Below are 23,501 nucleotides of genomic sequence, written 5' to 3'. Positions count from 1 at the left end.
CCTGGATTATTATAAAGAATCTTAAAAAGACGTAGTTCCAAATGTCAAATAAAGTAGGTATTTTGTTTGCCTTTCTACAAATTTTATGTTAAAATACACACAGAGTTTACCATCTTAACTATTTTTAAGTACAGGGTTAAGTGATCATACATTCACATTGTTCTGCAACCATCACTGCTGTCCATCCCCATAGTTCTGTTTATCTTGTAAAATGGAAACTTTATACCAACAGAGTAATAACTCTCCATTCTTCCCTCCTCTGACCCCCTAGCAACCACCATTCTACTTTCTGTTTCTATGATATTGATTATGCTAAGTGCCTCTTTTCAGTGGAATCACACAGTATTTGTCTTTTTGTAACTGGCTTAGTTCACTTATTGTAATGTCCTCAAGGTTCATCCATGTGGTAGCTTATTGCAAAATGTCCACCATTTTTGAGACTAAATAAGATTCCGGTGTTTATATGCACCACATTTTGCTTTATCCATTCATCCATTGGTAGACATTTGGGTTGCTTCCAAGTTTTAGCTCCTATGAATAATGCTGCTATGAACGTGGGTGTACAAATGCCTCTTCCAGATACTGCCTTGAGTTCTTTTGGGTATACCCAGAAGAGGAATTGCTGGGCCATATGGTAATTCTATCTCTCATTTTCTGAGGAGTCTTCATACACAGTACTGTGGCTGTATCATTTTACATTCCCACCAGCAGTACACAATGTTTCCAGTTTTTCCATATCCTTGTCAACATTTGCTGTTTTTTGGTTTATTGACAGAAGCCATCCTAATGGGTGTGAGGTGGTATCTCATTGTAGTTTTGATTTGCATTTTCCTAATGATTGGTGATGTTGATCTTCTTTTCATGTGCTTGTTGGCCATCTGTATATTTTCTTTGGAGAAATATTTAAGTAATATGCCTTTTTTGAATCGGGCTGTTTGCTTTCTGTTGTTGACTTTTAGGAGTTTTCTATATATTCTGCATATTAACTTCTTATCAGATATATAATTTGCAAGTATTTTCTCACAGGGGAGCTACAAAACAGCCAGAAAGCAATTAATGAGATGGCATTAGTAAGTCCTTGTATTTGCGGTCAGATCATTCTTTCTTGTAGGGACTGTTCTGTGCATTGTAGGATACTGAACAGCAACCCTGAATTCTGCTCTCTAGAAGCCAGCTGTGGAAACCAAAAATGTGTGCAGGCACTGTGTCTGGCAGGAAAAGGCCATGAATGCTGCTAAAAATGCTAAAATGCAATCCCCTACCTCTCAGAACAAGAATTGTCTGGCCTAAAATACCAACAGTGCCGAGGCTGAGAAAGCCTGATGTAATTTGGTTATGTACTCACGTTCTTTACGCGTCACACAGTTCAATTTCGTGACAAATCCCCCTAATAATATATGTGACTTAACAACCAGCTAGACTTTCTACATTCTAGAGGACGAACATCACCACGAGTGGGATGGGATCCACACTGTAACATCATTCTATAGTACACCTAGAATAGAAAGCTTCTGCGTGTGAGAGCATGCTGTAAACTAGACTTTTCCAGAAACAAAGGAACTTAGAGAAAGTGGTACATTTCCAGTGGAGGTGCATTTACTAACCTAAGAAAGAAAGAAAAAAAAAAAACCTTACTGCTTAAACTCAAGGTTCTTTACCGTAGATCTATAGATTTCTCTACTTTAAATGATATCGCTTTATGTATAAACTGTGTCTTTCAGTATTACAACCGCATAAGTATATTTTGGCAGAAACGATAATTTGGTGGTACATGATGGCTTGTATTGCGTCTGTGGAATACGATTTTTATGGGCTGTTGTTGCCTGAAAATCATATTTTTTATCTTGGAAATATAATGCCTATTTTAGAATTATATCACCCCCTACTCAATACTGTTCTAATTAACTAGTGTCCATGACAGAGATGAATTATACTTAATTTGGATGGAAATACAATGACGATTGAGGGAAATTTTGCAACAGCCTCCTTTGCCCCCAAGTTTTGCAGAAGGATTAGAAAATGGGATTGTTTTCCAAAAATAAGTACAAAAACTGAATGACAGTTAGGCCTAGACTCATCATGCTCTAAATTCATTAGCAAAAATTGCCACTTGTGCTGGACAGGCATTACTTTGAAATCAAAACGCTTTAGATGTTATACTTGCCTCCAGGGAGAAATCTGTACCATTAATGGAGAAGATTGTTTTACTTACACACATGTAATCCTCACAGAGGGCTTAATATCACTCAGAATCACTGCTAATACTAAAGAAACAGTAAATAAAATAAACAACCTGAGGGACACCTAGCCGACATCCCACTACCTGGCTCTAAATTTATGTGGTCAGAACTGAGATTTATTTTCCTGGTTTTACTTGGGGGAACATTGAATCATGGATCTGGATTGTTTTTCTTCCCAATTTTACTGGCCATTTGTTTGACTGTATCTCTTTTGTTTCAATTATGTTTTAAATACTACTTTAATGGAGCCATTGTCCTGTCAGATGGTGTAACTATAACTCTGGTGGAAAAGCAGAAAAAAATTATAAAAATCACCAAAACCTGTATCTCATCTCATATCCTTCTTAAATCTCTGGCATTCATATCCCTCTAGACAATACTTAGAGTCCTCTCTTATAACCTGGCTAAGGAAGGCCAAAAGGGAGGACAGAGAATGAAAAATTTCTCTCTCTCAAAGAACATGAGCTTCTCATGTGCAAGAGATTGTATATTTCAATGAAGCTAATGATTCACAGATTTACAGAAAGCTATCAAACTGGGCAAGACCAGTTCCAAGTTGAAGCCTTCATTCAACAGCAAGACCTTTTGAACACACCCACTTTTGAAATTCACCCAATCAGTGATTAGCCCTGCTTTGTTCTAGTAAAAATGCTTGTTTTATTTAAATCTAAACTAAACTGCACCACCACAAGTTCTATATAATTGATGAAATAAGATGATTTTTAAGGCAGCTCAAGAAAATTTTCAAATAAAATTCTTTCTCTGCCCATTTGGGCCAATACCTCTCTTACTGAGAATCTACATTATACATAACCAGACCTCCCTGGAAGACACTGGAATGTCTGCTCCAACAAAAAGAGCAATTTTCTCCTGGCATCAGCAAGGTAACTCCTTGGGAGATAACATTCCTTTCTCAATCCTGTAAGGGGTCACGATGACCCACTACTTGGCCTTTTACGTGCAGATCTGGACTATATACACTGTCAGTATGTTACTTTGATGTATGACCTTTTGTCTAGAAAACATATATAACTATGCTTTGACCTCTAATGGGCAGAACAGTCAGTCCTCAGAGCTTTCTGAAAGACTATCTCCTGGGTTATAATCCTCATGTTGGCTCAAATAACATTCCCTATTTCTTTCTTAGATTGACTACTACTTAATTTTTTGTCAACATAATCTTCCAAGAAGCTACATTTCCACTTGAGGTTTATCTCTTATGCAAAGAAGGAATCTTTATAAATTCAGAGGTTTTTTTTTTTATTCATAATGAAGAAAATTTTATTTCTAAAACAATAAAATAAAAATAAATAAAAAAAAGAAAATTTTATTTCTTTTAACACTACTCCACACTAGGTCTACACATAATATATACTCATTTTAAAATTACACGTACATTTTTGTTTCATAGAATTGAACAATGGAGCTTGGAATAATTGGCTTTTAGGAACAAAGAAGGAAAAGGATGGTCATTACCTCTTCCAAGTAAACGCTTGCACTGCGCTGTGTATGACCGACAGCGTCCACCGAAACAGAAGGAGGAACCCCCAGAGCAAATCTCTCCATTTCGTGCATAGGTGTCCACCCCACAGTGTGGCCGAGTCCCACTACAGTACTCCCTGAAGTCACACTCATCAACTGGCTCCCTACACACAGTACCAGGTGGCTTCAGCTAGAAGAGAAAAGGAACATAAGGGGAAAAAGTACATGTCAAGGACACCCAAGTTTGCTTTCTCTTCAGGCTTGAAATTTCCATCCATTTTTTTCTCATTTGCTAAGAGCAATAAGGAAATTGTTTTCTTGTTAACTGCTTGAGCCTTTCATAGACACCTATTTATTGTGCCCGAGGAGTGGGTATTGCTTGTGAGAGATATGATAAACTCAAAGATAAGTAGACCACCATAATTATAAAAAAAGAAAGAACTAAGGAATTAGTATAAAAATTGCTTTCAACCCATTAAGGGTATGCTCCCATGGGCAGCCTCTGGTTTCTTAACTATACTATTCTTAAAGCAGAAATCAGCAACCATTGACAAAACAATAAATCTTCCTCATAAACATTCAGGAAAAGAAATTTGTAGGACACATAGGTGAAGGTTTATTTCACAAACCATTTTGAAAACAGCTATAAAAAAATAATTTATCCAATTATGCATCTTTCATCTCTTCAGTGCTCATAGCTACCAGGGTTCCCTTTATGTTTACCTACTTTTGCCAACAAACATCTAAATATCATCACTGCAAACCCCTTCTTCAAGCCAAGCCCCAGTTCCTTATGGCTATCATCACTATCTTATGCAAACTAAGTCAAGTTTGATTTAGCTTCAAAGGTTCTACAGATGCAGCTCAAACCCTGCCTCTCAAAGAGGTTTTCTGGATACTCGTCTCATTGTCAGTAAGTATCTGCTACCTGGGGTAAATATGAAACAGATTCTCCAAGTGACATGTGAGAAGACACGACACTTGTGTCACTCAAGCTTGAGTTAACAGTTAAGGGTACAAATTTTCAGTTATAAAATGAAAGAGTCTTGGGACCTAATGTCCTGCATGATGACTCTAGTTAACAATGATGTATTATATACTTGGAAGTTGCTAAAATAGTAAATCTTAAATGTTCTCACTTATGTGACGTGGCAGATGTGTTAACTAACCTTATTGTGGTCACCTTTGCACAATATATGCTTAATAGAAAGCAAATCATTACATTTTACATCTTAAACTACAGAATGTTTTATGTTGATTACACCAATAAACCTGGGGGGAAGTTTTTAAAGATAAAATCATACTGTTTCTCCAATCTTATGGAGGTGCACCATTTATCTTGTTCGAGAGTTTGTTTCTTTCTCCTTAGGAGTCCAGTGTATTTGTGCTGTCTGTTGGGCAATTTTCAGGAATTCTTTCAATGCTTTCAATAAAGAAGGACTGAATGGTTATATAACAGTAACTGCATGAATTGCGAAGAGGACTTTACCAGAAGACAGTCAAGAGGAGTTAGCCAACAGAAGGAACTAATCTAACTTCCTGTCCCCATGTGAAGCAGTGTGTTGGAAAATAAGACCTGAAGAGGGTTCCCCAAGATATATGCTGATCATAGAGAAATCTCAATGGGTGTAGGAGAGATTTGTAATGTGGGATACCAATGGGAGGTCAAGCCAGGAGACAGAAGCACCAGGCACTACATACAGGAGAGTCCTAGAGATGACAGATCACTGACTGGACTGAAGTGTGAGAGCGGGTCCAGGACTAATTGCATATAACATAATGGTAAGGACAGAATATAGTACTGACATGTTTTTCATTGCCTTGGAAAAACAAGAATTTCAAGAAATTTTAGAGGGAGAAGCAAGATAGTGGAGTAGAAGGATGCTCATAGCTCACCCTCTCCCACAAATACACCAAAACTCACATCTACAGACCCACTCAGCCAACCAGAGCAGCTGCCAAACTCCAACAGAACATTGCCCCCTTCAAAAGACAAAGACACCAAAAGTCTGGTAGGAGAAAAGGAAAAAAGAAAGAAGAAAAAGCAGAACAGTGCAGGACCGGTCCCGGGAGGAGGGAGCGGCAAAGGAGGTCTGGCGCTCATTCGCTGGGTCTCCCCCTCTCCAACGGAGAGATCAGCAGGACGGAGAGGGAGCCTCTGAGTCTCAGATCTGCCCTAAGCACCCCTTGACCAACAGACCTAAGTTAAACGGGCACAAAGGGTCCACGCGACACCCAGCCCGAGACACGAGCTGGCAGCTGGGGGCTGGGACAGGCCACCCGAGCTGGGCGGAGGACTGGGGCGGCCGCACTGAGGTAGCCCCAGGGGACTGCAAGGTGCTGCGCGCTGTGGCTGGGAGGGGATACGGAGCAGAACCACCTCGGTCCCCCATAAATTGTGGAAAAAAGCAAAGCAACATGGCTAGTGTGCCCTGGGGGAAGGGGCACCATAGCCTTTGTCTCCTCAGACCCATGGCGCCATTACTGGCACTTCTTGCAAGAAGAGAGGCGGGCGCAGCCACAGCCGCCATCTTCTCCTGCGCGCAGTGTCTGGGTAGTGGCGGGGCCGAGACCTGCATCCACACCTGGGGGCTCTGCAAACTTCTACACAGGACTGAGACTTGTTTACAGCCTGAGGCAGATAGGATCTTTCTGCCCTGGCACCTCAAAGAACTCACACCACCAAGACAAACAAGGAGTTGAGATTTGGCACACAGCAGGGGCAGGGCTGTTCTGCGGTCTTCCCCGAGCCCGCCTACAGAGCGGAGCACCGATCCGAGGTGGAGCAGGCAGCTGCACAGAGCAGTGGAGCAACCGGCGCTGGGAGAGGGCAGGTAGCCACCTGCCTTCCCAGCAGGAACGCAGCACCTGACCACAGTTCTGGGAGGGGGCGCAATCTGCCCACCTGCCTAGCCCGAGCGCAGCATCTGACTGCAGCATCGGGAGGGGGAGTGACCCACCCACCCACTAGCCACAGTACCAGAGAGATATGAGCAATATGAAGAAGCAGAGGAACCACTCCCAATTAAAAGAGCAAGAGAAATCCCCTGAAACTACGATCGAGGAAATAGACATTGATAGCCTATAGATCAAGATTTCAAAAAAGGAGTGATCAAAGTGCTGAAGGAACTAAAAGAAATAGTGTTTAGAGATATAAAATATGTCAAAAATGAAATAGAAGGTATAAAGAAGAACCAAGTAGAATTAGTAAACTCACTTGCTGAGATGAGAGCTGACCTAAAGGCTGTGCAAAGCAGGCTAGATCATGCAGAGGAACAAATAAGTGACCTAGAAGACAGGACAACAGAAAGCACCCAGTCAGAACAGCTGAGAGAAAAACAAATAAAAAACAACAAAAACAATATAAGGGACCTATGGGATAATATAAAGTGTGCCAATCTACGCATAATAGGGGTTCCAGAAGGGGAAGAAAGAACAAAGGGGATTGAAAAGGTATTTGGAGAAATCATGACTGAAAACTTCCCAAACCTAAAGAAGTACAGGAAGGAGGCTCAGAGGGTCCCAAACACGAAGAACCCAAGTAGACCCACACCAAGACATATTATAATCAAGATGGCCAGAGTCAAGGATAAAAAAATGATCCTAAAAGCAGCAAGAGAAAAACAAAGAGTGAATTACAAGGGAACCCCCATTAGGCTCTCAGCTGATTTCTCTACACAAACACTATAGGCCAGAAGGGAGTGGCAAGATAGATTCAAAGTCCTGAATGAAAAAAAGATGCAGCCTAGGATACTCTATCCAGCAAGGCTATCCTTTAGGATAGAAGGAGAGATAAAGAACTTCACAGACGAGCAAAAACTAGAAGAGTTTAGCAACACTAAACCCATGCTAAAAGAAATACTGACAGATCTACTCTAAATAGAAAAGAAGCAGGATGCTACAAAAATGAGAAACTCGTAATTGGAAAGGTGATAACTATCATGAATTACAAATAGAATAAACACAAAATTGTAAAATAAGACATCTAAATCATTAAGAGTGGGAGAGGGAAGCAAGGAAAGCCACTGTGGAAAACAGTATGGAGATTCCTCAAAAGACTAGGAATAGACTTACCGTATGACCCAGGAATCCTGCTCCTGGGCATATATCCAGGAGGAACCCTACTTCAAAATGACACCTGCACCCCAGTGTTCATAGCAACACTATTTACAATAGCCAAGACATGGAAACAGCCTAAATGTCCATCAACAGATGAGTGGATAAAGAAGATGTGGTATATTTATACAATGGAATACTATTCAGCCACAAAAGCCGACAACATAACGCCATTTGCAGCAACATGGATGTTCCTGGAGAATGTCATTCCAAGTGAAGTAAGCCAGAAAGAGAAAGAAAAGTACCATATGAGATCACTCATATATGGAACCTAAAAAAAATAAAACATATATACAAAACAGAAACAGACTCATAGACATAGATTACAAACTTGTGGTTGCCAAGGGGGTTGGGGGTGGGAAGGGACAGACTGGAATTTTAAAATGTAGAATAGATAAGCAACATTATACTGTACAGCACAGGGAAATATATACAAGATCCCGTGGTAGCTCACAGCAAAAAACAATGTGACAATGAATATATGTATGTTCATGTATAACTGAAAAATTATGCTCTACACTGGAATTTGACACAACATTGTAAAATGACTATTACTCAAAAAAATGTTAAAATAGATAAATAAATAAATAAAAGAAATTCTAATGTTAAGATATAATAAAATACAGATTGCCTCCTACCACACATCTCGTGGTACAGCATTCCCCAGAGCCACATACTAACTCTCTCTTCTTTTTTCTACATGTTCTAGGATCGCAGCATTTCATATGTGTACAATCCTGTGAACAAATGCTTCGTTACTCAATCATGTATGATTAGGTATTGTCAAATAAAACTGCAACACAGACCTTCTTTACAAAGTACACACGTTTCGTAAAATGCACAGTTTCAGTAATCTCATTCTTTACCTGAGACTTACTGAAATCAACATCTCATTCACTAGTTTGTAAAAGAAATGTGTCATTTCACAACATTCCATGTAATTTGAACAATATTAACATACTGCTGTGGAGCCAGACTCTTAGAGGAAATACTTATTAAGATGCCTTGTTAACTAACATTGTCTTCAAAATTTTTCTTATGTTCTTGTTTCCTTAATACTTCTATTTACATATAGAACTTCTCTGATGTGAAGCTGTCAAGAGCAACATTCAGACTCTCAGCATCCCTCTCTGAAATGGCAAAACCCCAAACCCCTGCCCCTCAACAAAATGGTCCCAGAAGCCATGCTGGTCTGTCCAGACTTCTGCTTTCACTGGGATGTTGGCCCCATGATTACTTATATTGTACAAGATTCAGTGCCTTCAACCAACTTTTCCAGTCGTCAGTAGCAAGTTTGTTCTAAACTATGGAGTTTACCAACATCAGAAGTTTGGGTTTCCTGGTCTTGTCTTTTTGGTTACTGTTATTTTTAGTTGGTATTTTAATAAACAGCTTCACCACAGACAGCAATACTATACTTTTAAAAAGTTATTTGTTTCATATACTGACTTATGTGCTGATGCACTCAAAGTTTAATTATTCCTTCACCATTTCTTTTAATCAAATGTTTGGTTACTCTTAGTTTGGGGGAGTTGTTTTTTCCATACAACTTTGTAATTATTAAGGGCAGACTTTCTTAAGAATAGAATGCTCTGGCTATTTCAGGATGGTTCCTTTTCCTCCCCTCGCCGGAAGCATAAAACTTGTGTCCAGTATTCACTGTGATGAACAGTTCAAACTCCTGGAGGTAAAACTCATGAAATGGTGGGTGGTTCCCATCTATGACTGGGTCCCCCTGGAGTTTTAAACTATCCAAGTTCTACATGTTGAGCCTCCAGAAATTTGAAAATTATAGTTCAGGTTTGTCTGCCCAGGTGCTGGTTCCCAAAAGGTTTTAGCTTTGGGTTGCTACTCCAGTAAGTTGTGATTCTCTGCATTTACCTGAGTGTTTTTCCAGTTTGGAGCGGGCAGTGGTTTGCTCTGTGACCTCACTTCTCTGATGGATGTAAGAAGAGCTGTTGCTTTATTAATTTGTTTAGCTTTTTACTTGTTGTAAGGACTGAGTGCTGATTCCTAAACTTCTCACATATTTGGGGGAGGGGCAGGTAATTAGGTTTGTTTGCTTGTTTATTTTTAATGGAGGTACTCGGATTGAACCCAGGACCTCACATATGCTAAGCATGCCCTCTACCACTGAGCTATACCTTCCCCCCTAGAAATCAGAATTCTTGATTGTCCTTTTTATGTATTTGAATAAAGTCCTTTGAATTGGCTTTTGAATATATTATACATATATGTTGGAACATATATGATATGTAAATATTTTCTCCCATTTCAGAGTTTGCTATTTTATTTTTCTCAACAAAGCCTAAAAGAAAAAGTTTCTAAATTTGATGAAGTACAACTTACGTTTTTTTCCTTAAAATCTCTTTTTTATTTGCCTTATCTAAGAAACTGTTGCCTATCACAGAGTCAAAAAGACTGCCTCCTATGTTTTATTCTAAGTTTTAGAATTTTTGCTTTCATATTTAGGTCTTTGATCCATTTCAAGTTAATTTTTGTGTATGGTGGGATGTCATGGTTTATTTTATGTACATGAAAATCTAGTTCATATAGTATCTTTGTTGAAAACATTTTCTTCACCCATTAAATTGTCTTAACATAATGGCAGAAAGTCAACTGATTATATAAATATTTTATATCTGGATTTTCTATACTATTTCATTAAGGTAAATATTCATGCTTTGGCCAATACCACATTGCTTTGATTATTACCACTTTACAGAAAATGTTGAAATTTACAGAAAACTAGTGTTTACACTCCACTCTTGCTCTTTTTCTTCTAATTGCTCTGTCTACTCTAGGTCCTTTGCATTTCCATATATAGTATCAGCTTGCCAGTTTCTACAGAAAGATGGGTGGGGTTTGGATGGAGATTACGTTGAGGGTACAGATCAATCTATGCAGAGCTGACATCTTAACAATATTGTGTCTTCCAATCCATGCAGTGGGATGTGTCTCCATTTCAATCTTCTTTCATTTATTTGAGTAACCTAAGATTTTATTGTACAGGTCTTACACATATTCTGTTAAATTTATCTCTATATATTTCGTGTTTTTGAAACAATGTATATGGAATTGTACAGTTTATTTCCTTTTCCATTTATTTATTATTTACACATAGAAATCCATGGAATTTGGATTCACTTTCATTCATTAATTGGTTTTAGCAGTTTTTATGGGGAGATTAATCTCTCCTCTGGCTTCTTCCTTCTTTTAGATGTTTTCCAGTACCATTAAGTAATATACATTGTGTGTGTGTGAGTGTGTGTGTGTGTGCATGCGTGTGTGTGTGTATCTACTATATATTTTACTACATAAAATTATATATATATATATATATTTTGTGTATAATAGATTCCATATTTTATCATTGTTGTTCCTGAGAGTTTTCATATGACTCTTCACTTCGTTGTCAATTCCTCTTCTATCATCTTTCATCTTTGTTTCGGTTTTATCCTAGTTCTATATTTTTATGTTTTCTACAAGCAACAGATTTCATTTTAAACTATTTTTAATTGGCATAATCTGTCAACAAAAATTCTTCTCCATATAATAGCAAACAATGCATTTTGCTCTCCCACTGGTAACAGTCTATAGTCTTTAGATGCTCTTGTCGGTTTTCATTTACTGCTTGTTGTTAAGGGAGTATTTCTCCAACTCCTTATGCACTCTTTGTGGTCACTAATTATAAGGTTAGAGCTGATGTCTCTAAAGAAGGTCAGAGGGCAATATTTGAAGACAAACATTATCTGAAGGATCTTTGCTGTCCACTTCAAAAAATAGCAAAAGTAGGAAACTTAAAGGCTTCCATCTTTCCCCCCAAAATGTCTTTCTCAAATTTATTTTTCTAGAAGACAAGGTCTTCTTTATCTTTTTTTCCACCTATTATACATATATATGGGAAACAAAAAGCTTTTGAAGAAACTTCCTACTAACCTGTAAAGTACCACAATCACATTCTTCACCTGCTTCCAAAATTCCATTGCCACATACTGTGCCCTGCTTGTAAGCTGGCTTCTCAGGAAAGATGTTACGAAGACATTCAAGGCCAGAATGTGAAGCAAAATATTTAAAGTCATCCAAGCTACAGGTGCTAAAATCCTTTACACCCGCAGAGTGCCTGACATATACAAAACATGAGTACGACAAAAATTATTACTGTGTATCTCTCCATTTCTCCTACTGTATATTTTGAAGAGAAATTTAAAGAGCATTATTCTCATGGAAAACAATAAGAACACTTTTTAAAAATAAAAAGTATTTTTAAAATACTAATATGTTTTAACACACTTTTTAAGTTTCATCATGAAAAATCTTGTAATGAAAAAAAGAAGTTTCAAAGGGACAGACTGGGAGTTCAAAATTTGTAGATACTGAGAGACATACGCAGAATAGATAAACAAGATCATACTGTACAGCACAGGGAAATAGATACAAGATCGTGTGGTAGCTCACAGCAAAAAAAAATGTGACAATGAATATATGTATGTTCATGTATGACTGAAAAATTGTGCTCTACACTGGAAACTGACACAACATTGTAAACTGACTATAACTCAATAAAAAAAAGTAAAATAAATAAATAAATAAATAAATAAATAAATAATGAAGTAAAAAAAAAAAGTTCCAAAATCATTTGCCATTCATCTTGTTTTAAGTAAGACCTGTTATCTACCTACCCTATGATCTTTATTAAGTCTTTAGACATAGAAATTCTGTTGTTCCTTATTTACATTCCCAGGGCCAAAAAAAATTGAATTTAAAATTTTTGACCTCAGTATTTAATATACTTTTTATATATTTAATATCATCTTTCTATGTTTTTCTTTAAGTGACAATATGAGTATGTTTGTATTAACCTTAAAAGCGTGTTTTAGAGCTTTTGCTCTCCATAATTAAGCATTTTTCAGATAAATATCTGTTGGTTTATACCACGGGAAGGGCAGTAGAAACACCTGTCCTGACAGAGTGAGAGAGCTGTTAGTACTTCACTAACACCTCAGCATCCAACTAAAACACAAGAAAGAACACGATTTAAGAGTAGTTGATGCACTTTTTTGTAAGTGGCCACAGACTAAATATGATAGGCTTATATGCCATATGCTCTGTTGCAATTATTCAGCTCTGCCACTGTGGTACAGAAGCAGCTGTAAACAATATGTAAGCCAATAAGCGTAGACAGTTTTATTTACATAACAGGCAGGCAGCCAGAGTTTGCCTATGGATTGTTGTTGGCTGACCTCTGCCCTACACTAAAACCTACTCTGTATCAATTCTCTCAGTTAGAGCCTAAACTCAAGCCCTGACAAGTTCCCCGGGGAAAACCAAATTTGGAGGTTCAATCCTGCCATTTTAGAGAGGTTTGGAAATACCTTGAGTTTTCCATAGATCCAAACTAACAAGGCGTAAAACCAAGCACGTAAAGTTAAAAATGATTACCCAACAATTGAATTGCCTGGCAGAAAGAGAGTCAACGCTATTCAGAGGAAGGTGGGAGAATCTAGGCTTTCTATTGTACTATCAACAATATCCAATATGCTGATAATAACAGATGTACGAAGAAATAAGAAAATGTAATCCATAGTCAATTAAAAAAAAGCAGTCAGTAGAAAGTAACACTGAGGTAGCTCGGGTGTCAGATTTAGCATACAAATACTTAAAAGGAGACATTATAAATAAATTCAAATAATTAAAGAAAAATGCTTAAATAATTCAGAGAAATTACAGTCTTATAGACTGAACATTCAAAAGAGAGTACATTTCATTCAATTCACATATTTTAGAGCCAATAAATCTAACTGCAGTGACAGAAATTAGATCAGTTGTTGCCTGAGGCAGGGTGGAAGGTAAAAGGGCCCTTTTTTTTTCAATAAAACATTTTTACTCTGTACTATATATAATGTGTATTTAAATATATATAAGTATACACACACACGCAGAGAAACCTCAACTGACAAATCCCTGAGTCCATGGGAACCCAGGACACTAACAAAGGGAAAGGAGGGAATCCATGCCCTAAAGAGTAGGAAATATGGCAACACACCTTTCCTTTTCCTCCAGGTCCCCTGCAACAGAGGGAAAGAGATGCTCACTGCAAATCACTAAAACAAGAGAGGACTTACATGGAGGCAGGAAGGCGGGGTGAGGGTGGCGGGATGGGGAGCTGTGGCTCAGGTCCCCAGCCGCCAGTCTGGAAAGTACAACATACTGTTTGATCCAGCATTAAAACCAACAGATCACTGCAGAGTCAGGGAGGAGACTGACTGCCGGACAGGCAGCTGACCTTCGATCCGCCAGGTCTTAGTTTGGCAGCCCCACACTGGGCCAGCACAACAAATAGCACCTGCGGGGCTTTTGAGATGAGAAACCCAGGACCTGGCCCTTTGTGACAGTTGAGTATCACAAAAGAACTTTTCTGTGGAGATATATATGTTGCATAGCCTGATTGACACTGTGGTTCAGGAATTTATATACCTATATATTCCACCATTTGTAGCAATGTGGATGGACCTCAAGAACATTATGCTTAGTGAAATAAGTCAGAGAAAGGCAAATAATGTACATCACTTATATGTGAAATCTAAAAAATAACACAAAAGAAGGTATATGCAAAACAGAAACAGACTCACAGATATAGAAACCAAACCAGTGGTTACCAAGAGGAGAGAGAAGAGGGGAGGCACAAGTTACACGTAGGGTATTAAGACATACAAACTACTATGTATAATATTTTATTTTAAGCAACAAGGATATATTGTACAGCACAGGGAATTAGGGCCATTATCTTGTAATAACTTTTAATGGAATATAATCTGTCAAAATACTGAATCACTATGCTGTACACTTGAAACCAATATAATGTTATAAATAAGCTATATTTCAATTTTTAAAAATCTCAACAGGAGGTTTCATAAAAATTGGAAATCTGATAATAAAATGCATATGAAAATGCAAAGGACCCAGAATGGCCAAAACAATTTTGCAAAAGAAGAAAAAATTTAGGGACTTGTACTACGTGATTTCAAAATTCAGTATAGAGCTGCAGTAATAAAAGCAGTTTGCTTTTCTATAAGGGCAGACGTACAGACTAACGATATGAAATAAGAGTCCAATAAAAATTCACACATTTCTGGTCAACTGGTTTTTCACAAAGTCACCAAGGCAATTAAGTGGGGGAAATGATGGTATCTTCAACAAATGGAATTGGAATAACTGGAAATCCATAGGGTAAAAATAAAAATGAACTTAAACACGTACATAATGATTAATTCAAACTGTATGATAAAACTGAATACAAGAGCTATAAAACCATGATGCATGAAGAAAAAAATGAACTGTACTTCATCAAAATTAAAAATATTTTCTTAAAAAAAGACACTATAAGGATAAAATATTCAAAAAATCATGTATCTGGTAAAGGACTGATTGCTAGAATATATAAACAATTCTTACAACTCAACAAGAGCATGAACATCTCATTTGTTATTTTAAAAAATGGACAAAAGTGTTAAACAGGCTCTTCACCAACTGAGATATTCAAAGCTATAATGCATGAAAATATGCTTAACATCATTATCTTCTAAGAAATGCAGATTAAAACCAATATGAGGTAACTGTACATACACACTAAAATGACTCAAATTAAACATACTGAGCATACCAGTCTTGGTGGTGATGCGGATCAACCAGGACTGGCTACGTGACTGCAGGAACCAATGCAAAATGGAAATGCAGGAGCTCTTATTTGTAAAGTAGGGAAGAGGTATTATTGACGGTACTAAAATTAAAGAAATTTTATCCTTTCTTCAACAGTCCTCTCTTTCAGTCGGTCATGGTTTTATTTATGTGCGACTTAATGTCTTTCTAAATAAACATTTTTACTTTAAATTATTAACATGAATTGCAGTATTCATCCTTATATTGTACAATGCAAATACCAAAGCATTTGACTTTATGCAGAAGCACTGAAATTACGCAATTCATATGGCTTGTTCCTAGAGGTTGCCTTCAACCTAGCCAGCAGAGAAAAATTCAAGCCGGACTCTGGGAGGCAGGAAGGAGGAAGAGAATTTCCCCAGGCATGGAGAGGCCTGGAGGAGTGTTGGGCCTATTGGGGTGTGTATCCCATTTGCACTTGAAAAGAATGTGTATCTGAGAGTTGTTGGGTAAGTGTCAATTACTTCAGTTTGGTTAACAAAAATGTAAAGTTCCTAACCAAAAAATAATAATAATAAAAAATTGAGTATAGTGTGCACTTAACAACAACAACAGAATCATCTTACACAGCTTCTGACGACATTATGCAAACATCTCCTGAACAGTGGCAGATCTCAGTATTATCAAAACTCAGTCCCATGTTAAGGCCAAGCAACTGCACGACACTGATGCTGTATGACTCCAAGGATAAACCCTCTGGATACTAAATATAAGGAAAAGAAAAGGAAAATAGTCAGCTAAGAGTCCTCTTCAGTTATTAAAAATTATTTATTATAGTCAAAAATTAGCATATAAAACTCAATTTTAAAATTCATTAATGCATCCAAGATATCTATGGAGACGCAACTGTAGCAGAGTTATATAAATATTACTAAACATGGATGAATAACACAATAATTCCCAGGTATCATAACTTGATGCAAATACCTGCTATCTTAGCAAATCTAAGAGTTTAAATACCATGTTGCATCACTTCTTTGAGTTATTTTAAGCAAAATGCTTTTAATCCTTTAATAGTCAATTCTAAATTCTCTTTGCAGCTAACAGTGTCTACAGTGGGTCCCAGTGACCCCCACCTCCTGGTATTAATGCTCCTGTGTATTCCCGCTCCACTGAGCACAGGCTGGACCTGCTGACCCGCTTCTAATTAACTGAATATAGCAGAAGTGCTGGGTCTTCATTTGCAGGACAGGTTATAAAGAGTCTGACTTCTTGGATTCTGTGTCTCATGGCGGCTGCTATGTCGTGAAGCAGGCTTGTGGAGAGGTCCTCAGGTGTGAGCTTGGAAACATTTTCTGGTCCTCCTACAGCCACATAGCTGAGCCTGGGAAGCACACCCCCTCTCTGTTGAACCTTGAGATAACTACAGTCCTGGCTGACACCTTCATTTTACCCACCAAGCTGTTCTCAGATTCCTGACCCACAGAACTATGCTGTTTCCATGTGCTAAGGTTTGGTATTATCAGTTACATAGCAATAGTTACCTAATTAGTATTAGCTACTATCTAAAATATTATTATCTAAATACTATTCAAATAATATTATCTAAAATACTATTAGTTATCTAATACACCCTCAATAGGTGGTGTTTTCCTTTTGATTACTTTCAGAATCTGCATACAGATATTTACAGCAGCTTTATTCATAACTGCCAAAACCTGCAAGCATCCATGTCTTTCAGCAAATGAACATAAGTAAACTGTGGCATGTTTCAGACAATGGGATGTTATTCAGCACTAAAAAGAAACGAGATATAAGGTCATGGGAAGACATGGAGGAGACTTAAATGCATATTACAAAGTGAAAGAAGCCAATCTGCAAAGACTATATACTTTATATAATTCCCACTATATGACATTCCGGAAAAAAAAAATTAAGGGCACAAAAGATCCATGGTTGCAGGGGGGAGGGAAGGAATTAATAGGCAGAGCACAGAGGACTTTTAAGGCAATGAAAATACCGTGTATGATTCCATAATGATGGATCCATAGCATTATTTGACCAAACTCATAGAATGTACAACATCAAGATGGAACCCCAAGGCAAACTTTGAACTTTAATGGGTAAATGTACATCTATCGCTTGTGACAAGTGTGCCACTCTGGTGAGTGACGCTGACAACAGAGGGGGCTCTGCACGTAGGGGCAAGGGATATAGATGGATAATCTATGCACTGTCCCTCAGTTTTGCTGTGAACCCAAAGCAGCTCTAAAAATAATACTTTTTGAAAGTTGTTGGTTCTTGATGGACCAAGAGCAAGACAGCATTGTAAGGAAGTGGTAAGTAAAGAACAGTTCAGAGGAGAAAGATGCAAATGACCCGTGAAGACGTTCCTAAAGTTTCTATTCCCCCCACTGCCCTGGGCTGCTTGTTGTTCAACCACAGCCACTAAGAGGTAGAAAACAACAATCAACTGCTGCATCAGACATTTCAGTCCACCTTCAGAGAGAGAGAGAAATTTGGTTTCCTGGAACACTCCTTGAACTCAAGCATTCTCTCCTTCCTGCATCCCAGTTTTTGAGCAAAAACAGTTCTTAGCACGAAACAGAAGGCCTTGTAGGACACACTTTATTCCCTTCCTAGTTACAGACATCATTAATAGTAACCAAGGAACGCGTTTTGCTTCTCAGAAGACACAACACTGTCTCATCAAGAAGGCAGGCATTCAATATAACTTTCACGTCTCTGACAGGTCCCAGATGGCTGGTTGAACTGAGCGACATTACAGTGTGCTCAAACAATTCCTTTTCAAACTCTAGTCCAACCAATCCAACAAATGGATCCCCTCCAGGGGTCTCTAGATTGCCCACGCTCTTAATCTCTCTTAATTCAAGGACCTTTGTCTGACTCACACCTCCTACCAACTTTAAATTTTTTTTTCCATTTTCCTTCCCTATATTGAAAGGAGGTTCTTTCTTGATTCCATGTATATAAAGACTCATTATACACAAGGCCCTTTAGTTATGCCTTCCCTATTGTTTTAAATTTTTATCTTGCCCCCTCCCATAAGAGCTGGAGGTCAGATCCAGGGCACACACACTTCTGGGGTCTGGTAACCACCGACTTCCTTACTGACCAGGCGGCCGATAATCTGATAGGAGAGCCACTTGAGCTTAAATTTCCACCACCACAAAAACAAGCAAATGAAGAAACAAAACAAAATAAAAAAAAAACCTCACAAGTGTAGCTGTACAACATTCTGTTGCCTACTCATCTCTTTACTACTGGTCCGAGTGCTCTCAGGAGTTTGCCATCTGGAGGCCTGAATCCTCCAAGAAAGCCACTGTTTCACCCACACGTGGCAAATGCGGAGGCTCACAAGCCATCGAGTTTGGCTGATACAGACTTTACAACCCAAAGACTGGCCTGGCTGTCGCTAACCAAACCAACAACTGAGGCCAAAGTCCAAATTAGGCTGCCTGCCTACAGCAGAATTATGGAGCCACAAACAAGGGCGTAAATATTTTAAATGGAGGACAACCTGACAACCTATTAACAACATACACCAACATCAGGTCACATGACTGAAAATCTATGTACAACAGAACTCTTCTCATCACCTCATAAGGTAAAACTTTAGACTGTTGGGCACTTTTAGATCCAGGTGCACCTAACGTGGACTTTAACTGTGCCAGTCAGGCTCTGCACAGAAGCCAATGTCACTTCTGTTTGCTGTGAACCCACCAGCCCCTTCGGTTAAGAGATATTTATAAGTCAAAGTCCCAGGCCCAACACTGCCTTCAAATTACACAAGTACTTCATCATTTTAATACTGCAGAGCCACAAAAATAACACCTACATTAACTCAAGCAGGTACCAGCTTAAAAAGGATATGTTAGCTCCACATCTCTAGCCACACTGCCCTGGCCCCAGGTCTCACTGCTAGAGATATTAGCACCTCAAACGACATCACTCCAGCCCAAGACCTCCCTGTTGGAGATGACTCTGCATCCTGCACAAAGACAGCATATGTGAACCAATCCATCCAGAGCCCACACACCCTACCACCTGCTTCATCAGACTCACATACTCCAGGCCACCGTCCACCTGCCAAAATAACACAGGGCTAGGGACCAGACTACTACAGACAGCTTCTATGCACCATAACCTGCTGAAATTACTTGAACGAGCCAATCCTAGGCCTGCTTACCCTGCCTTGACCATTTCTTCCCAAAGAAACCACAACAGAGGCTCTTGCCCACATTTTCCCCTCCCCGCCCCCCATGCTTCCTGACCAAACATGGTGCTTCCTCATGTGGCCCCTGCGTGGCGCAGCAGATCTTTTGTTTCTAGGGAACTGTATGATAAACTTCTTCCCGCATGACAGTCATTTCCATGTCTGCATATCTTTCCACACCTAATGGAAACAGATTCCAGGTAAACTCAAACAACCTTCCCGACTAGATTAGTTTGTTCTGCTTCAGTTAAGTTAGTTTAGTCTAATTAATTCAAACCATATTACAACTAAATTAGTTGTAAATGTATATTGTGAACTCTAGGGTAACTGCTTACATATTTTTAATATAATTGATATTCTAGAAAAGAGAGAAAATGGAATAATATAAAATGTGCAACTAAAACCACACAAGGCAAAAAAAAAAAGAGGAAGATTTTTAAAAGAAACAAGAAACAAGGAACAAGGACAATGAATAGAAAATAGACAAAATTCACCATCCATTTATGATTTTAAAAAAACCTCTCAGAAATGGGTATAGAGGGACCATAACTCAACATAATAAAGGCCATACATAACAAGCTCACAGCTAACATCACACTCAATGGTGAAAAGTTGAAAGCTTTTCCTCTAAGATCAGGAACAAGACAAGGATACCCACTATCATCACTTTTTTAAAATGTATTATTGGAAGTCCTAGCCAGAGCAATTAGGCAAGAAAAAGAAATAAAAGGCATCCAAATTGGGAAAGAAAGAAATAAAACTGACACTATTGTCAGATAACATGATATTATATATAGAAAACCCTAAAACTCCACACACACAAACACAAAAACCATTAGAACTAATATATGAATTCAGTAGTTTCTGGACATACAATCAATACGAGAAAATCTGTTGTGTTTCTATACACTAATAATGCACTACCAGAAAGAGAAATTAAGTAAACACTCCCACTTACAGCTGTATTAAAAAGAACAAAATACCTAGGAATAAATTTAACCAAGGCTATGAAAGAGTTGTACACTGAAAACTATAATTTTTTGAAGAAAAACTGAAGAAGACACAAATAAATGGAAAGATAGTCCATGCTCATGGACTGGAAGAATTTATATTGTTTAAATGTCCATTTTACACAAAGCCATCTATAGATTCAATTCAATCCCTACCAAAATTCCAATGGCAGTTTTAAGTTGGATGGCTTAAACTACCTGATTTCAAAACATATAACAAAGTTACCACACTCAAGGACTGATTTTTAACTTTTAAAAAATATTTTAGAATATTATGATTGATATCTGTCTTTTTAAAATTTATCTTCAAACTTTGTTATTAGAATAAATCAAAAAAATTTATATTTATATTTTAAATTCATACTGACACTTTTAAAGCATTCTTGCCTAACTCATATATTAATTCTTTTCCTTACAAAATTTTTTACAAAAATTCCAATCACAATTGAAGTCTGAAGAACGGCACCAGGAAAACACACATACTAACCACTTATACTCAGCAACTCCTATCATCTGCTTTATTTGCTTCACACGCACATGACCTAGCAATTAGTTCTCAGCAAAGAAACACTGTTTTCAGGCGAATTAACAACAGTGGCAAAGACCCAGACAGCTGCTGGTGGTCCTTCCTCAAGTCTGGGCTGAAAGAAGACCAACAGCAGGGACTGAGAATAAAAACAAATCCCTAGGAAATATGTGACTGTTCTTTAGCCATGGTAACAAATCACCTGCAGAACGGGTTTTAGATCTACCTAATCAATCAGTACATCTTTTGTAGTCATGGTAACAAGTACATATCAGCTGGTGGTCAGGCCAGTCAAGGTGGCCATTCCTTGCTCTCTGTGCATCCCTGCTCGACCCGTGCCTGCTTCACCTACACCTACTCACATGACTGACCTTCCTACATACTTGCCCCAGGCCCCAGTGCTCTAGGTTTAGATCAGAACTCTCCCCTTTGCTTATCAAAGGGTTGGTGAGGGCGTGCCCCTCTGCTGGTTTCCCTGGTAACCGATGAGCTAACCTGATGTCAATTCCCCCTGTAACTGATGACCTCCCCTACCCCACCCCAGGAGCCCACTGTCAGCCACACGTGGTGGGGTGTCCCTCCAGGACCTTGCTTCCGACATGTAAGATGCCCCATCCATTAAACCACTGATGTCTCTGTTGCTGACTCTTGGCTCTTTCTTCAGTCTTGAAGCTCGGCATGCACAGGCCAGCAGGGTGCAGCCCAACACCAGTACAGGTTTTAAATCATTCTAATCTGTCAATGGCAATTTGAATCATTGCACGTGCTACTAATCGTCAACAAAATATGCAAATGGGTCAGTATAAAAATCATAGTGTGGACTTCTTTTTCTAAAGCACTGTTAAGTTAGTTCCCTTTGTTACTTTTTATATAGCTTGTTGTAAAAGGAATATAACTTCATTGTAAAAGCTTATTCCCATTTTCCAGAAAACTACAGATTATGAATATTTGATTGTTGTTTCTTCCTACAAGAGTCTGCACCTCCCAAACATATAACAAAGAATTGAATGCAATAATAAAAATTACCATGAAACAGAAAAAATAATGAATGTCTCTTAATAAAAAAGCACGAGTGTATACCAATTATTAGTTTTGAGAGAAATACTGATAATGTTTAATAATTAACATTAAAATTGCATTGATTATATAATAAATATTGATGCAAGCATACCACTGTTCAAAACAATTAAACTGACTTTAAAAGGCAGATATGTTTTTAAAACAAAATGATCATTTCATATTCAGATCAGTTCAATTTATAAATATTCTGTATTTTAAAGCAATTATACACAGTTTAACTTTCACGTTTCAAATTAGTAATATAAAAAACTATTAAAGCATGAGTAAACCAATAATATATTTATTTGTGCTTTAAAATATTTAGGATATTTTGAAACACGAGAATGAGAGCAAACTGGTTAGTGATTACGCACCAGAACAACTCCGCCAGCATAATTCTCATTACATATTTTTCCAGGATATGTGGCTCCTATAAAAGTAGGATGTTTCTTGAAGCTGAAAAATAACAATTTTCCTCCTAATGGCATTTTGAGTGATATTGTTAACGACAATAATTTTCATAGCAGTAAACATTATTTAACAATTACTATATGCTATGCACCATGCTACTCTGAATTAAACTATTTAAATACATTTTTTCAAACCTTCAATGATAAGATCATTTCAATATATATTTATAAATTTTGCATTTGAAAAACATCCAGAATTATAGTAAGTATGAGGCCTAATAGTTCATGCAAAATATCATTGCCCTAATGGTTGTCATTTTTATTCTGGTTCTCTCTACATTGATAGCCCTGAAAATTCAATTTTCTGTGACCTCCTCATTCATTTATTCACTAAACATGAATAGGTTTTTCTGTGCATTAGACTTTACATTCCATATATTTCAAACATTCCACATATTCATATTATTAGAAAATAAAGACACAAAAATGAATCAGATGAGAGACAAGAATGAAGAGATAAGATAACAGTAAAAGATAAAAGCCAAGGGAAGTCAAAACACTGTATCACTCATAATTAATCTTGTTTAGTTATTTCCATACTTTTAATTTATCAGGTAATTTTATGTCAGTTTATAAAAGTTTTTAAGTCTTACCTCATATTAGCTCCCTAAGGACAAGGACTTTAACTTACATTTTTTTCCCCATCCCATAGTGCCTACCAAATTTGTAGAACTCGGGATATATTAAGTAAATGCTAATTTT

The 23,501-nt window shown here is 37.8% G+C and overlaps 1 protein-coding gene across 2 annotated transcripts in view; it reads right to left on the bottom strand.

Moving 5' to 3' along the window:
* LOC105071530 (disintegrin and metalloproteinase domain-containing protein 5) overlaps positions 1–23,501 on the bottom strand; it is a 46,731-nt gene that overhangs the window by 10,670 nt on the left and 12,560 nt on the right. For both annotated transcript variants that reach the window (XM_074353585.1, XM_074353584.1), the window contains exons 10-14: positions 22,704–22,785; positions 16,124–16,260; positions 11,778–11,961; positions 8,477–8,575; positions 3,717–3,912 (exon numbers count right to left, since the gene is read on the bottom strand). In XM_074353585.1, coding sequence (XP_074209686.1) covers positions 3,717–3,912; positions 8,477–8,575; positions 11,778–11,961; positions 16,124–16,260; positions 22,704–22,785 — 698 coding nt within the window. The remainder of the gene's footprint in view (positions 1–3,716; positions 3,913–8,476; positions 8,576–11,777; positions 11,962–16,123; positions 16,261–22,703; positions 22,786–23,501) is intronic.

This window comes from Camelus bactrianus, chromosome 26, assembly GCF_048773025.1.
Source record: "Camelus bactrianus isolate YW-2024 breed Bactrian camel chromosome 26, ASM4877302v1, whole genome shotgun sequence".
Lineage (NCBI taxonomy): Eukaryota > Metazoa > Chordata > Mammalia > Artiodactyla > Camelidae > Camelus > Camelus bactrianus.
This window is presented reverse-complemented; position numbering and strand designations above follow the sequence as displayed.